Consider the following 16,020-nt stretch of genomic DNA (forward strand, 5'->3'; position numbering starts at 1 on the left):
GGAAAAGAAAACTAAAACAGAAACAATTACACATTCATGTTATGCAACGCGGCACAGAGTTATTTTATTTGATGTATGTAGTTCAGTAGTTCTAGAGAAATGCAGCGAACTGAATTGTATCGCATGGAAAGTGGGCGCTACTAAAAGAGTCAGAATCATGTATTATTACCTTTATCTTTTATCAGGGTGATTAGCCATTATTAAATTTTAGTTTTGTTTCTTCCATTATCAGATATTTGAGAGTAGTCAGTCATGCGTTTTTCGACAGCTTACAAGGGAGAGTAAAGATGAAAAGGTCGCACAACTTGGCAAAATTCACCCAACTCTAAGAAGCATGCTGTTTCGTTTTTACGATTCTCGACCTTACTGGTCCCAAAACGTACATGTGAATATGACTAAACCAGTACAGAAAAATACTACCAAAAAAAGTAAAGAAAAAAGTACAAAATAGACCAAAAAACGAAAAAAAGGTTTTATGTTTAGATTCTCCGTCTGATTGGCTACTAAACCTACATGTGAATATGACTAAAATAGTATATACATGTATATATATATAAAAAATACAACCAAAAAAGCAAAGAAAAAAGTACAAAATAGACCAAAAAAACGAAAATAGAAACAAAACAAAACAAAAACAAAAACAAACAAAAAACAAAAACAAAGCAAACAAAAGGTATATCATGTATACTTGATTTTGTATTTTGTAGTCTGAGTAGTATAGAATGTAGCGATGTTACCTGAAAGTGCATGAGACTGGGGCATTTAATCTGTGCCTGTCAAAAAGTCGTTATTTAGTGTTCCAACATTTGCAGTCTATCATACCGAGTTAGCAGTTCTATTAGAGGTGTTAAATTATTGTAACCGGGTTCTTCAATCCGACAAATGAATACCATTCTTTCGGTTGATTACGATTAGGTAACAGATTCCGAACAGATAATAACTGTTGTATTAACATACATTGCTGGCCAACTAGTCCGTTTCACTAGGCAAAATAGAAATGCTATGCATAATAATAGCCGAGTTTTTTTTCTAAATAACAGGCTATCATTGATCTTGCTTGGTAAAACCATGAAAGCAACGTAGTACAGAGTTGAAAGTACAGAGGACTCCGCCTTACTGTCAGCTCGTTATTACGGACACTTTTTTTGTCTCGGCGAAACGCCCATCGATTTTCTCAGTAGTTATGAGAAAAGCCCGTCAATGTGGCCACCCCGTTAATATATACGGCCAACGGCCACATTCTGAAAAGTTCTTTTTAATTTTACCCCGTTTATACGACCACTCAAACTAGTTTGTTCACCTTTCCATCGTTAATATTTCATACACTGATTCAAGTCTCAATCTGTTTAAAATGATATCTGCATTCCGGATGTTTACTGAAGAACAGTTGTTTAGAAGTGCAATTTCGATATATCTGTTAAGACGTCACTCAAGTCATATCAGTCGTGAGGCTTCTCCCTACCCCGTTACTAAGGCCAAATTTTCTTAGCCTGTTGGGGACCGCATCAACGGGGTTCCACTGTAGATAAGAATAGTCAAGTCAAGTTTTCTTTTAAACTTTATATTAATTATATATTAATGGGTCCGGGAACAAGGCATATACTGGAATTTATTTTTCACCGTTTCAGTGGCTTGACGCTGGATTTTTTACATATTTTACTCTCTCTTTTTCTCTATATTCCTGTAAACTAAGGCCCTCTGGAGCGCACCAAGTCATTCTCTTGTAAGATAAAATTCGCGGTGAATAGGAATAGTCATGTAGAGAGTAGTGGAAGTTGCGAAACACGAACATAAGCCTCGCCTTTATTCCGTGGGTCAAAAGTTATCACTTTTCCTAGAATTGTAACTGTTTGCAGCTGTTGCTGTCTTTAACCCGACGTTTAGCTAAGGAAATCGTATTTTTGTTAGAATGGTGATTGTGTAACCGCCTTTCAATTTGGTGCTTGTACTGTAATGGACATGCACGGTGACCACCTGGTAAGGTCAATTGTACCGTATAAAGATTAGGGCGTCCTTAAAGAAAGAAAGAAAAATAACAAAAAGCAACAACAACTTCAAAACGCCGAGAAACTTTTATTTGTCGTATAAGTTTTCGGGCAAATCGATCGGACAGAGCACAAAAAGAAGTAAAAAAAGGTAGGGGGCGGGTTGGACCAGCTTTATGAAATCCAAACATGTCTCTAAAATTAATGCTTATGTAACCTCGTCGCTAGAAGTTGGAAATAGTAGTCTGACAGTCCAAATTGCTATTTGTAATAGTTGTTAGGATAAGCCGCGTGTTTCAACAAAAGGTTACGCAGGGTACTGTTGCTTGCTGTTAGTAATGCTCCGAGTAGATATTGAAGTTAAAATAAAAAAAAAATTAAAAAAAAAAAGTTAAAATTGTTGAATGTTTATAGTGGTTGATGCGCTTAGCTACCACTAGCTGTAAGTAACTAACTTGAAGGAGATCCTTATGCCTTCTGTTTGCTGATCTCTCCGTGTTGTCATGGCGATGGTCTCTACAACTCAGAAAGGCCACTCTCCGTACCCCGAACTCTGTGATTAGGGAAGGAGAAAGCTTGATCTAACAGCAATCGCCAGTGACTAATCTTTTCATTTGGTCGCGTCAAATTAAATTTTCTTGAAACTTGCACTAGAACGTGAATTCAGCCGGTGTGTTGCCGATTGTTTATAGGCCGAAAACAACCAATCTTTTATAATTGATGACGAAAATTTAACTGCCTTGGTGAATTTGGAAATGGTGACGTTTCAAGTATAAGGCCTTCCATGGCACAAGATGGAGGATTGTGACGTAGGTTGTATGTCTTGCATGGAATAAATTTCTACCCCGAGTGTCGTTGTTCATGACATAGTAATAAGCAAGAAATTATCTTGATAATCTCTTGTTATGGCGAAGGGAAAGCCCAAGACCAGGCGAAAATAGAAACGGACAGGATAGAGTCCGCCTTACACGTTCGATGGGAGGGTGTGTCGCCAACCTCTACGCTTTCGCTGCCTCGAGTAGAGTGATGGGTGGAACTCGTGTAAGGCCGCGTCCACACGGACAACGCCGGCGAAATTTGAAAACGCAACAATCACCAGTCATTTTGGATTTGTGCTCGAGGAAAATTCGGGCAGGGAAATCACGTGATCATCGCGATTTTGCGCGGGAAAAGTAACGGGGAATGTATGAATAAGTCAATCAGTTGAACAATATGTGCTTATCGATCTCGTGGGGGCCAAGCTTCCCAGTTCAACGTACAGAACTTTACACTCGGTACAAAAACGCTGTACACTGGAGAGACTGGAAGGGGTTGAAACCGGGCGGGGGAACTTTTGAGATCATCAACAACTTTGAACGCTTGCAGCTTTGAGAACGTTGAGGCAATGAGCCTTGAATGTGGTGACTTCCCCCAAATTTGACCTGTGGAACTAACTTGGTAGGACACATCATTGTTCAAGGAACGCAATGTTTCCATGGCAGCCGCATTTTGACAGGAATGTTCTCCCCTGTTTTGGATGAAAACGTTTTTTTATTGACTATTTCTGAGCCAGTTTTGGTGGCTGACGTTTTGCAAAAAAAACAACAGCAACAAACAAACAAAAAAGTGAAACCCCTGATGGCAGATCCAAATTGAGGGCTCTTCGGAAATAATGACCTCATTTCCCAAATCCACGTAATATGACGTCATCATTTCATGTTATGGACTTGAAAGGAAACATTTCCGGATGTATTCCAGCTTTAATATTCTAACAGTCAAAGATTTACAAAGTAAACGCCGTTGACAGGTGTACTAAACACACTCTTTCTGTTCAATGTTAACATTTTGAAAGAAAGTGAAAACGCGCGTAGCGGGAACAAATGCGGTAAAGAAGTTTCTTCCCTCATCGACAATTAGCAATTAGCCAGCGCAGAACAGTTATCCGTCACTTTGCATGCACTTTATAAGCAGGATCCACCGCAAGATATCCAAAGGCAGGAAGAAGGGTTTTAACAGTCTGTTGCTTTGACACCCTGCAGTTCACTGCTTGAAATTTTTTCCTTCTAAAACGGAATAAATATCTTCTAAACTGAGTCGAACACATTCTAAAAAGCCTCGTACATCTGTATCGGGCGGGTAGCTTGTCACGTTACATCCAAGCCAATCATCTTGGATCCCGTATCCCACTCCAAACCCGTCCCGCACCACGGGACCAAATCCCCCAAGCATCAGTGCGGGACTTGACAGTGTGCTGGTCGACAGAATGATGTGATTGATTTGTTTATAAGCTGGATCTTGAAAGATATCCGGGACTTTACCAGTGGACTCCGCCATAAGACGCAGTGCGAAGAGATGACGATCGAAACCTTGACCTACAAGATAAGAAAGTACAGACAAATTGAAGAGAAAATTAAATACCAATCTTGACTTTTATTTATTTATCTTTTTTATTTTATTTATTAAAGGGTTACGATTTTTAGTTTTGATCAAAAGACCGGTGAAAACCAGTAATAGCGTGACATGATTGATGAAGAAGAAAGGAAGGACCGTGACATGTAAAAGAGCAAGAGCGTGACATTATTTCCTAAGATACACTTACCCATGGCGGCCTCTTTGGTGAGTTTTGAATGCCATTCAGCTGCTCTTCGTATTCTGTCCGCCATCTCCTCCACTCCCGCGCGGTGCGACTTTTGAAAAGCTTCTGCGCATGCTACAGTGGCGTTGGACGCTGGTCTGATCGTCTCTGTTCGCCCGTGTTTAAAAGCCGATGTGCTGCAAGACTCGTACGTTGGGACAAACTTGCCGTTTTGACGGAAGTAAGCCATCTAGCAAGATAAATACCAACTAAATGTTAAAGAAAAGATCAATGTCCACCACCCTCGAGCTTCCTGCAATATATGTTTTCTCTTTATTATTCCCCTGCCCACGTCGCATCCCCTCTCAAAGCACCGCGTTGCAAAATAAGTTAACGATGGAACGATACTAATAATAGATAACACCTATTTTCCTCGTGATGTTTCATACTCACTAAACCACACGCTTATTGTAGAGAACTAATTTAACTTTTTTCTTCCACTGTAAACTCCTCGAGTCTCCAGCTCGAGAAACAACCGGTAAACAAACAAACAAACAGACTTTCATCAACATTCTTTATGACACGATTAAGAAACCTGATAGTACCAACAACTTAAAAAAAAAAACCCGCACCAATTACAAGGTTTTATTGCCCAAGCAATGGACTGGGTGAAGTTCCTACGGCTATTTTTCAGTAATCAAGTCATGTAATAACTGTATTATTGCCCAAGCATTGGACCGGGTGAAGTTCCCACAGATATTTTTCAGTCAAGTCATGCAATAACTGTATTATTGACCAAGCATTGGACCGCGTGAAGTTCCTACAGCTATTTTTCAGTCAAGTCATGTAATAACTGTATTATTGACCAAGCATTGGACCGCGTGAAGTTCCTACAGCTATTTTTCAGTCATCAAGTCATGCAATAACTGTATTATTGACCAAGCATTGGACCGCGTGTAGTTCCTACAGCTATTTTTCAGTCATCAAGTCATGAAATAACTGTATTATTGACCAAGCATTGGACCGGGTGAAGTTCCCACAGGTATTTTTCAGTCATCAAGTCATGTAATAACTGTATTATTGACCATGCTTCCTGGGGACCGTACTGTAAGATAACTGCCCGTCTTTTCAGTACATACTTCAAGGCAGCTGTTGTTTACTATCAAGACAATGGAAAGATATCATCCAGTGCGGCCCTCGAGCTTGTAAATAAACCTTCAAAAACTTCAGCTGCTGTTCATGTCTGGCAATGCCACGGAAATGGAAATCTTCTCACCTGAAACGCCAGCTGCATAACTGCATCTGGACTTAAATTCTTGCTTTTGATGTAGTCTTTGCCATACGTGTCAACTTGAAGTTCGGCGATGTCTAATCCCTTCACCGTATTGTCAAACTTTTCCTTAGCGGCGTAGATCCCTCTCTCTATTTCTGAGTTCAACTGTAAATCAAGTTTCCTGACGGTCGCCTCAGCGCTGTAGCTTTGAGCACTGGCTGGAGCACAGACGGGCCGAGTGGTGGTGTCTTTGAAGACCTGCGCAAAGAAAGAGACTTCATTTTACCTTAACGAATAACGAGTCTTGCACTAGCCTCTAGCGATGAAGTCCAAATTTCCCACCCTTGCCCAAATATCGCGGTGCCTGGAAAGAAAAAAACAGAAAAAACAATTAACTGAGGCAAAGTTCATGGCTGAATTTTCTTCCTGGGTATTTAGCAGTGTCTTATTTTCTCCCTTAAATATATATAAAAAAATAAACCAAAATAAAGTAAAAACACACACACACACACACACACACACACACACACACAAAAGATAAAGGAAAAATGACTGAGGCGCGGGAAAACATGCAACAGGTCCTAAGAGCGAGAAAATATGCAACGGGTTCCAAGCGCAGGAAAAGAAAACAACAACAACAACAACAACAACAAAAAACACAGAAGGCCGCGGGAAGAAGCAGAAAAACTTAGCTACGATTTCGAGGAAAGGTTGTTGTTATTCATCGTGGTAGATGCAATAATAAAGTGTATTATCGTTTGTCTCACGATGTTGTCACTTGAGATGTAGATCGCGACGTTTCGACTGCTTACTGCTAGTCTTCTTCAGGCGATAAGGTCGACTGATCGCACGGTATCATTTATATCACAAAGGTCCTTTGTGATATAAATGATACCGTCCAATCAGTCGACGTTATCGCCTGAAGAGGACTAGCAGTAAGCAGTCGAAACGTCGCGATCTACATCTCAAGTGGCTACATCGTGAGACAAACGATAATACACTTTATTAAGCTACGATTTGTTTTCAACTCTGATTGGTTGAAAGCACAGGTCTTTGCATTGACTGCACGCTGCGCAATTTATTCATTACCTCATTGAAGAAACGCAACACAGCAACTCCATCGCCCCAGGCATGTTCAAAATGTACCGCGGCTTTCCCATCCTTGCAAATAATCAGCTGGAGTGACTTGTCGAACCATCTTTTGGAGAAAAACAATGAACGAACTCTAAACCAGACTGAGTAAAATAAATAAACTCAAACGATAAACCAGAAGTAAAGTCTATAGGGCGGATCAAACGAAAATGGAAGTGGAAGCAAAAGTAAGAGAGTTTTCTTTTGTTTTACAGGCAAATTAAGTTAATTCTTGAATCTCCTCAGATCATTTCGCGTTACTATTGCTCTGATAAAGGGTTACCACTCATCAGAACTTCAGCTTTTCAAATCAGCGACGGCAATTAATGCGACTTTTATAAATTTCAAGTTAAAAATCAATAAACTGTTCCATTTACTACCAGCGTGACACAACAAGTTCTTGAGAATTTAATAGTTTTACATCGCAAAAACCTGTCACATTGCTTGCGTCTCTGCTTTGTTCTCTTCAACACAATATTAAAAGTTATAAACTTGATATTCCTCACCTATTTTTTCCATCACCATGTAAAAACGTTCTTGTCACATCTGCCACGCTGTTAACCTCGTGATCATCCAGGCACAGAACAAAAATAGCGCTGTCAATCAACTTGAGTACCTCCTCGTTACCTGGAATGGCTTCCAGCGCATGGCGCATGTTCGCCCAAGTGTCACGGTTTTCTGATGTGAGAGCGGCGATCGGAAAGTTGGGGGGAGGGGCAGGGTCGTTGACAATATACTTCAGATTTTGATAAATAGTAGCTGTTGGGACAATATAACCTGAAAGGTAAACAAGACCGAAAATTGCGTCCTTAAATTAAGGGTAGAACTTGAAGGGATAGGGTCACCAGAAACATATTTAGTTCGCAGGGAAGCCCACAGTAAGGGTCTTGTTATGTGGAACAGGACAAGAAACCATTCTGAACAGATGTTACATTTAAGAACAAACAAAAAGATTGCAATGGGAACATTCTTTACAACGAGACTTTCCTGTTCCAAAGGCTGGGCCAGATTTCTAACAGTACTATTCCAAATTTCTCCAAAACTATACAGCTGTTTTCATTTGAGTGTTGTAATTTAACGAAAACTGAGGCAATGATATCGGCCAATCACAATAAATTTAAACAACACAACGAACCATTGAACACACGAAGAAATACACGCAAGGGGCGCCAAGCGTGGGAAAACGCACGTGATCAAACCGTGATTGCTTTTGGCTTGGCATCTGATTGGTCGAGTTGGTCATGGACGCTTATAGTAACCAATCACGAAACCCACTTCTTATTACTTTCTACACTCGATTGAAAGCACCTCTGGTTTTTTTGTAACTACGCACCTATTGGTGAGTACATTGGTCTTGCTGCACCGCTAAATTCTCAACACTGACTTAAATATAGAGAAACCAGTTGGGAGAAATTAGATTTGGACCAACTTATCTTACCATCTGTTGTTATTGTATCAAACACGTAAAAGTTGCCTTTCCTCATCACGACTATATGTCGTCCACTCTCAAACGTAGCAAGCCGGTCTTTCCTCAGCTCTGGTATCCTTGTTGAATTAAACAGTCTGGAATATTGACTCATATCTAGAGGGAATGCTTTCACTAGAAATGCACCATACCATGATAACTGCCTGGGAACAAATCTGAAATCAACCACACCAATGAGTGGATTAGTTCTACGCTGTCAGTAAATTGAAGCACGAAAATGAATCTTACAAAACACAAGTGGAAAATCTTAGTTATGCAAACCAAAAGACTGTTTTGGAACCGAAGCCATCTCGATGTGTAGGCAACAGCGTCAGAAATTGTTAGCAGTGTTTTATGAGAATCCGATGGCGAAAAATTTTCTTGATACATGTAATTGAATTCTGAGCATTTTATGAATAGCAAAGTACATAAGATACTAAACAAAGGATTGCATAGACCAAATCTGAGGGATGTATCCATGCTATAAAGCATCCAGTCGCATTTTTAATTTCCCTACATTAGCCCGTGATTTTTTCCACGAAGCGCGCGAACTTGTAAGCCGCGTACGAGTTCTCGGAAAATCTAAGTGGACTGGATCATCACATTGGATTCTGGATTGCCCTTGGCACTGATGCTCTTTTGTACATGTACACTGAAATAACTTTATTTCTCATCATTATGTAATTTTTTTTCTACCTGATGTTTTTACCGTGTATAAACAATGATTAAAGATTAAAGATTAAGGTAAATGTTGTGACTAAGGAGAACCAGTATGTAGAGAAATAAGGACCTCTTACCTTATAACATTCCTAAACCACTGTGTATCACTCAATTGTGGCTTCAAGTGATAAATATCTGGTTCAAGAAATGTTTCATCTAATGATAACTTAAATCTCATGGCTGAATTTATCATGTTGGTGGCTCTGACCAGCTGCGAACAAAGAATACCACAAAGCAGGTTAAATCATACTGCTAAATCATTTTAGGCAATCAATATTTTACCTGCTGTATCAGTCTGTACATTTAGCTAACTGGTACTACATGTATCACTCAATTTTACATTATTTTCCTTATTAAGTCAGAGTTTCAGTTGTCATCTGTTTAGGGAGTAGTGGGCTACTTTCATGAAGCAGAAGGCTGACTCTGATTCAAATGGCAAAAGGACAAGCCTCAAGGGAAGTCTGGGGACATGAGAGGTTCTGAAATGCTATATTCAGCATTTTCTTGAAGATATTTCCTCACAAAAAAAATGGAAAAGGTTAAAACACCAAGAATATTTAGTGATTACAAAGACTTTTTGCAACTTTTATTCAACAGTGCTGGCAATATTAACTGAAAATGGACACCACACACTGACCCCTCTCTAGCTACACTGAGATAAGGCAGTCAAGGTTCAGCAACATTCCAAAAAAACCTGTGTTTTCCTAAATTTCTCTCTAGAACTTACACATACATTATTTCATGATTTTTTTTTTGAGAACCCTGTGCGTAGAATTTTTGTATAATGTGCAATTGCCTTCAACTATCATTGAATTGCCATATAATTGAAGCACTTTTTTGATATTTCAATTATGCAGTGACTTATGTGTACATGAACAAACAAATGCAAAAATAATGCATGCCAGTTAGGCCAAAAGGACTCAAGTACCTGATCATTATTTTCTGTAGCTGGATCATTGTTAAACATCAAAAATGGATTGTAGTTCAGAACTATTGGATCCCTTGCTGACAAATACATGTCATACCATGGATCTGACAAATGCCGATATCACATACGAAAAAAAAAAATCATATTTAATATTGCTATTTAAAAAACAATATTTTCCTGTGTCAGTATTTACTTGTTTTGACATACAAAATTTTCATTAAAATATACTTTTCCTAGTTCAAGAGCTAAAGATAGTCACAAGACAGAGAGGGATGGAGAGACTTTCTCACTAGTAATAACAACAACAATTACAACAACAAAAACAATAATAGTAATAATAATAATAATAATAATAATAATAATAATAATAAAAGAATGAAAGATGCGAATGCAGCCATAACACTACTGGAAAAATGACCTGAAAAAATTTTCAGGCTCTGAACGGGATTCGAACCCATGACCTTTGACAGTGTTACCAGTGCAATGCTCTACTAACTGAGCTATCAAAGCCACATGAGAGCGGTCATGTGTGAGTTCGGCCCTATATGTTCAGTGGACGTAATACTCGGCTCAAGCATATGAATTCCATGGTAGTAAGATGTCCAACAGTAGCAATTAAATGAAAGAATGAAAGATACGAATGCAGCCATAACACTACTGGAAAACCGACCTGAAAAAATTTTCAGGCTCTGAACGGAATTATTAATAATAATAATAATAATAATAATAATAATAATAATAATAATAATAATAATAATAATAGATATATAGTGCCTATCCAGATCTGTTCTAAGCACTTTACAAAAGTAAAGAGCTAAAAAGAAAGTTCTACGAAATAAAAACACAGAGACCAATGATAAAAAGTAAAATAAATTAAAAATTATTCTTCTAAGCCAAAACAATAATTATTAAAAAGAAACCTGTTCAGTTCACGTTTAAAACGACTTAGATTATTGCATGAATGTATATCATTGGATAATTTGTTCCAAAGTTCTAGAGCTGAGACAGAAAATGCTCTGGATCCATAGGTTAAGAAGAAAGGGGTGAATGGGTTTATTGAGTCTTGTAAGTCAAGGATTACAGTACCAATAAGGACCTCCAAGGGGGATACCTATCCCAAATCAAAATTTTCATTTTCTCTTTAAGTTTGTTCCTATTACTATGTTGCCTAGTTCTTAATGTGATGTGTGATGGCTTTTATATCTTGAAGCAGTGAGGACAGTGTTAAATACCTGCTATGTAACTAGTGTGCTTGTTATTCTTGTTTTTCTGTAAAAGCTCGGCATTAAGACCTGTTGAGAGAAATATTGATAAAAACTAATAAGATTATGTGTGGTTATTATTCCTCACAACTGACAAACACTCACTCTGGAAAAATTATATATGCTCATATATGCTCAAGCCAGTTTTGGAGGTAGCGAAAAATGTCATTTGAGACAGAATGTATTACAATGGGGAAAAAAAAATTGAATTGCTGGTATTTCCATGCTTGGTTCAATAAAATTGCATGGTTATTACTTACTTACAAATACAGTGTAGTTCCAGAAAATATCCATACCTCACCCACAGAAGGGATTTTTTTTGACCCCCCCTACCCCTCTGGAAATTCCAATTAAGTTTCATATGATTTTTTTAAATTTTTGGTCTGACAGAACCCCCACCACAATATGGATATTTTCTGGAACAGCACAATGCTGTCTTTCTTAGTTGGCCCAAACAATGTCTTTTTTTTCATTTTAAGGGAAGCATTAGGAAATTATTACCATACCTGGGCCCTCACGCTTTTGAAACTTTTCAACTAGTTGTTTAGTGTCTTCATACTGTTCAGGAGTTAATAGTGGTTTCTGTGCATCAAGATATCTGCGACATGTGTCCTCCAGTTTTGGAATTGGCAGACGTGGAAGACTGTCTTGAAAATGAAAAGTGGGAACAGTGGTCTTGGGCTCAATGTACCTAAGATCTTGTGAGCTTGAACTGTGAACACAATGAAGCATTTTCACATGGTTACGAAAGTAACATGGGAATGTCAGAATCAAATACAATATTTTGTAACAAAGCTTGGTTTTGATGTGAAGTTCCAGGAATATTTCAGCTACCTTACATCAAGTACTGAGACCAAATGACTATCCACTTGTGATGATTGATTTATTGGAACTGATATTATAAAGTGTAATAAAAAACCACAAGAAAAACATGACATCATGGCAGCCATATTGGTTTCTCAAAGCAATGAAATGGCAGCCATGTTGGTGTACCAAACCAATTATCCTGTGGGAGTTGAACTCTTTTCTTATGTAAATACTTTCTTTCATTCCAATAAATTAGTATCCCTGCTGGCCATGGATAAATGCACTATACAAACCTTGCACCTTAATTATTGTAGACTGATATTGAAAATTAACAAACAGAGCGTAAGTTCCTAGGTGTTCTGACATGTGATACCAACTCCCTCACAATTTTGTTGCAAAAGTGACAGAATTAGGAAAAAAAAAAATATGTAGGGTAGGTTACCCTGGAACTCCATGAAGCATTGTATGAAACCCTAACCCTAAATGCAACTTACATTTACTTCTTAAGAGCATGTACTGAGCTGTGCAATATCCTTTTGGGTATGTGGGAGAAGGCTGATAAAAGTAAATGAGCAAACAAATTACACAGAAAAAGAAAGCAATCAAGTTAAGTCGAAACCTATGCAAACTTACAAATTATTCCATGGTCAGCCTGAAGGGGTCCATGCAAGGAACAATAGAATCTTGCAGTCTTAATTAGATTGATTGATGTAGTAAATCAGGACCAACTTGACCAAAATAATTCTCCCAAATGATTGCCATACCTTTTGTCCATAATGGTTCTGAGAACTTGGTATACATTCATTTATACCATGTCATAGAAAATACAGCCAATCAGAATACAGGAAAGCTGGCATATATTTGACAGTATTTATACATCCAACCTTCCTATCATACGCCACAAGCATGTCATATTGAGAATCAAAAGCATGGTATAATAATAATAAGCTCTCATGCTATACCATGGAACATCCCACTTGTCACGTGTATTTTTGGCTGATTTCACTAACCTGCTGGACAGTACTTGTAGAGACTGTTTGTTTATGTAACAACTAACACTTGATCTTACTGCATGACTCATTGTTTGTTTTATATATATCTATATATTTTAAAACGCTTACATACGTACATGTATTTCATATTTTATTAATTATTAGATAAGTAATCGTATTTAGGGTGTCCCCAATTAGTATACATTGTATGCTAGCGACTTCGACACGTTAATAAAGTTCTTATCTTATCTTATCTTTTCTTGGTATACACACTGGCCTAAAGGGTCGCCTGTGTACCTAGAAAATTCAAGTGACTTGTGGGATATACCACAGTATACCACTCGAAAGCATCACATAACGAGTAAATAAAATACCCTGATTGATGCATAATTTTCTTTATTCTCATTACCTGTTTTCTTGACAATGTGTTGACAAATTGTATTAGGAAATGAGGCATTAATCATTCTCTCAGAAACCTACCTGCTACAAGATCTGCTCTGATAGAAGTTTGCAGTCACTCCAATCGGAGAAAGAACACGAACAGAACCCTTGAATAAATAAAGAATGATTTCTTGGGCAAACGAACAAAATTTTCTTACAAAAAAGCTCCACGTGATCAATTTGAAAAACCAAAGTAAAGAGACAATACAAACCTTCACGCCAGTTTTAGCTACGTGTCCTTTCGCTAAAGCAACTCTATAAATACTCATAATTAAATTCTCATTCAAGATTTCATCTAAAACTAACGTAATTATTTCTGATTTCTACAGGAAATAAACTTTCGCGATAATCGACTGAGTTTCGATCGAAGTCCATAATAATGCCTGCTGACATGTTGTACAGCGGGTTTTGTTTCGTTTTTTCTTTAGAACCTACGTCATATGCCCGTCATCTGGAGCCCTAAAGACACTTTCTGAGAGTAAGATACCATTCTCTGATTAAAACAGCTCTGCTGTCCCTACTGTCCTAGGTTCTCTCACGGGTTGAATCGGATTGAATATTGCATGTTAAGTTATCCATTCTTAAAATGAGTCCCAGCGCTCAGTTCAAGTCTAAATTCGAACTGATTGAAACAATATATTCCCATAGATATAATGACGTCGTTTTTATAATTAAAAATCCTAATTACCGGTACCTAGTAACACTACAGACTCAGTAGTTTTACTAGACCACCGTTTCGAAAAAGACCTCGTCATGTACAAACGTAATTTCACGTATTCCCCGGCCCGGAGAATGTAGTTTGTCACCTTGGACAATATTGGACTCAGTCGTTTGATTTTATAATATGTCCTGGCACGTTGTACTTTCACTAGGTTAAGTTACATGGTATTTTCTTGAAATAAAACAAAACAAACGCTAAAACCCTGAGAAGTTTCATTTAGCAGGTCCTCCAACAAGCATTGGCAATTCGAACTTAATTAAAATGCGAGATATTATAAAATCGTTGTGTAAAGGGAAAAAAAAGATAAGAGGAAATTGTTAGAATTTTTGGTCAAGAGATGTTTTAGATCTTCAGTTTCGAGTGGTTTTACTGGCGGCTGATTAGCAATTAAGATCATATTCTATTTACATCTCAACAACGTTGTACATGAACGCAAATAAATACAACTAAAACATGACAGGAACTGGCATTATTTAGACTGGCATAAATTAAATTCTTCTGCAGGTTTATATGCCCTTATTACAACACGAACTGTCAGTTCCAATTGTTATGTTATATGTTGTTTGCACGTCATGTACATGTATATGTGGTCAGAATGCAAATTCGAGAGATGTAAACAAAAATGTGTTCAAAGTCACGCAACAGGAAAAGAAAGTGACCGCGGGCGATAACGTCATCGTAAAACCACTCAGTAGCTGGGAATAATACACGGCAGCTTCATTCTGAATTGATTCTGCCTTTGAAAGCACATACACGAATCGCGTTTTGAAGACGACGATCTCGACACGATGGCTGTCTCACTGTTTATACACCCCAGTAGATATCTGGTGACTTTAATGGTTTTTTCGGCCCTGCATTGTCCGAGCCTTTCAGCGGATCTGCTTGATGTACGGTTATTCAGTCAAACGCTCTCTAAACTGGCCACAGACGGACTTGGTGTCTCAGCTTTGCAGGTAACGAACACAATTATTAGTCAAACTTGTATCACTAAACTTGTATCACCATTAAACTTGTTAAAATTGAACCACCCCACCTTTTGGTGTTAAAACACCAAAATGAGATTCAATGACCCCGATGTTTTTATCAAATGTTTCTTTATCAAAATGTGCATGTGATTGCAATATTTTCTAGGCTAACTGTTAGATTGAAGGATTTTAATTTTACTTTCATGTTATTATGGGTAAACATAAGTAGCTTCGTGTACGTATACATTTTTTTTTTTTTTCACCACCGTGTTTACAGTCACGTCGACCTTGACTCGAGGTCATTCAATTCACACGGAAATTGAAGGCATGAATATCAGTTTGAAAATATGCGTGATATCGTGTAAAACCTAACTGGCCAACTTCTGTTTTGCTAAATTAACATTAATTTCCATTATAATCAGCAACAATAACTGAGGCTTCTGACACGACGTGAAAGTCGAAATTTTTCTCTGGCAGTGAATGTTCCGCACTGGCCAGAAGTAATCTGGAAGCTCCGATATATGAAAACATATCCCTGTTGCTATGATGGCTCTGACCTGTCATCTGGCGTCATTTGATAAGGAGGGAGGGTTTGATCGGTGGCACATCCACAAGCATCAACTACAGCAAATTTAACAACTTAATACATGAGCCGGTCGGAATTCGTATACCGGTATATAGCTTTGGTTAGCTTGAGAATCAAGATCAGGAGCTACATTTATGAGGTGAATAGAAACACTATCAGGATTACAAAGTGATATTTGGATTGAGCTCAA

The 16,020-nt window shown here is 38.0% G+C and overlaps 2 protein-coding genes across 4 annotated transcripts in view; one reads left to right on the forward strand and one right to left on the reverse strand.

The window, feature by feature from the left end:
* Positions 1 to 84: 84 nt before the first annotated feature.
* On the reverse strand, positions 85 to 13,923 carry LOC145502779 (carnitine O-palmitoyltransferase 2, mitochondrial-like). 2 transcript variants are annotated; one of them, XM_081482156.1, is made up of 12 exons: positions 13,771 to 13,923; positions 13,598 to 13,665; positions 11,825 to 12,030; positions 11,289 to 11,348; positions 10,057 to 10,160; positions 9,206 to 9,339; positions 8,382 to 8,584; positions 7,450 to 7,720; positions 6,902 to 7,010; positions 5,816 to 6,070; positions 4,564 to 4,789; positions 85 to 4,336 (listed from the first exon to the last, which is right to left on the reverse strand). In XM_081482156.1, exons 1-12 carry the CDS (start codon positions 13,825 to 13,827, stop codon positions 4,005 to 4,007), a joined length of 2,025 nt encoding a protein of 674 aa, XP_081338282.1. In that variant the 5' UTR covers positions 13,828 to 13,923; the 3' UTR covers positions 85 to 4,004. The 2 variants fall into 2 exon arrangements, with proteins under 2 accessions (XP_081338282.1, XP_081338283.1); XM_081482157.1 differs by having other exon boundaries at positions 11,825 to 12,680; positions 13,771 to 13,787.
* Positions 13,924 to 14,851: 928 nt separating this feature from the next.
* Positions 14,852 to 16,020, forward strand: part of LOC145502777 (VWFA and cache domain-containing protein 1-like) — a 50,009-nt gene continuing 48,840 nt past the window's right edge. The window contains exon 1 of one of the 2 annotated variants that reach the window (XM_081482153.1): positions 14,852 to 15,232. In XM_081482153.1, the coding sequence (XP_081338279.1) occupies positions 15,068 to 15,232 (165 nt within the window). In that variant the 5' untranslated portion in view covers positions 14,852 to 15,067. The remainder of the gene's footprint in view (positions 15,233 to 16,020) is intronic. The other variant, XM_081482152.1, reaches the window with a different exon arrangement.

This window comes from Orbicella franksi, chromosome 11, assembly GCF_964199315.1.
Source record: "Orbicella franksi chromosome 11, jaOrbFran1.1, whole genome shotgun sequence".
Lineage (NCBI taxonomy): Eukaryota > Metazoa > Cnidaria > Anthozoa > Scleractinia > Merulinidae > Orbicella > Orbicella franksi.

Bases quoted from the DNA above. Each gene is read 5' to 3' on its own strand.
- LOC145502779 (XM_081482156.1), bottom strand. From the start codon at position 13,827: ATGAGTATTTATAGAGTTGCTTTAGCGAAAGGACACGTAGCTAAAACT. The intron at 13,666-13,770 runs GTTTGTATTGTC...TATTTATTCAAG, and splicing joins TAGCTAAAACTGGCGTGAAG to GGTTCTGTTCGTGTTCTTTC. The intron at 11,349-11,824 runs GTATGGTAATAA...TTCTCTCAACAG, and splicing joins TCAAAAGCGTGAGGGCCCAG to GTCTTAATGCCGAGCTTTTA.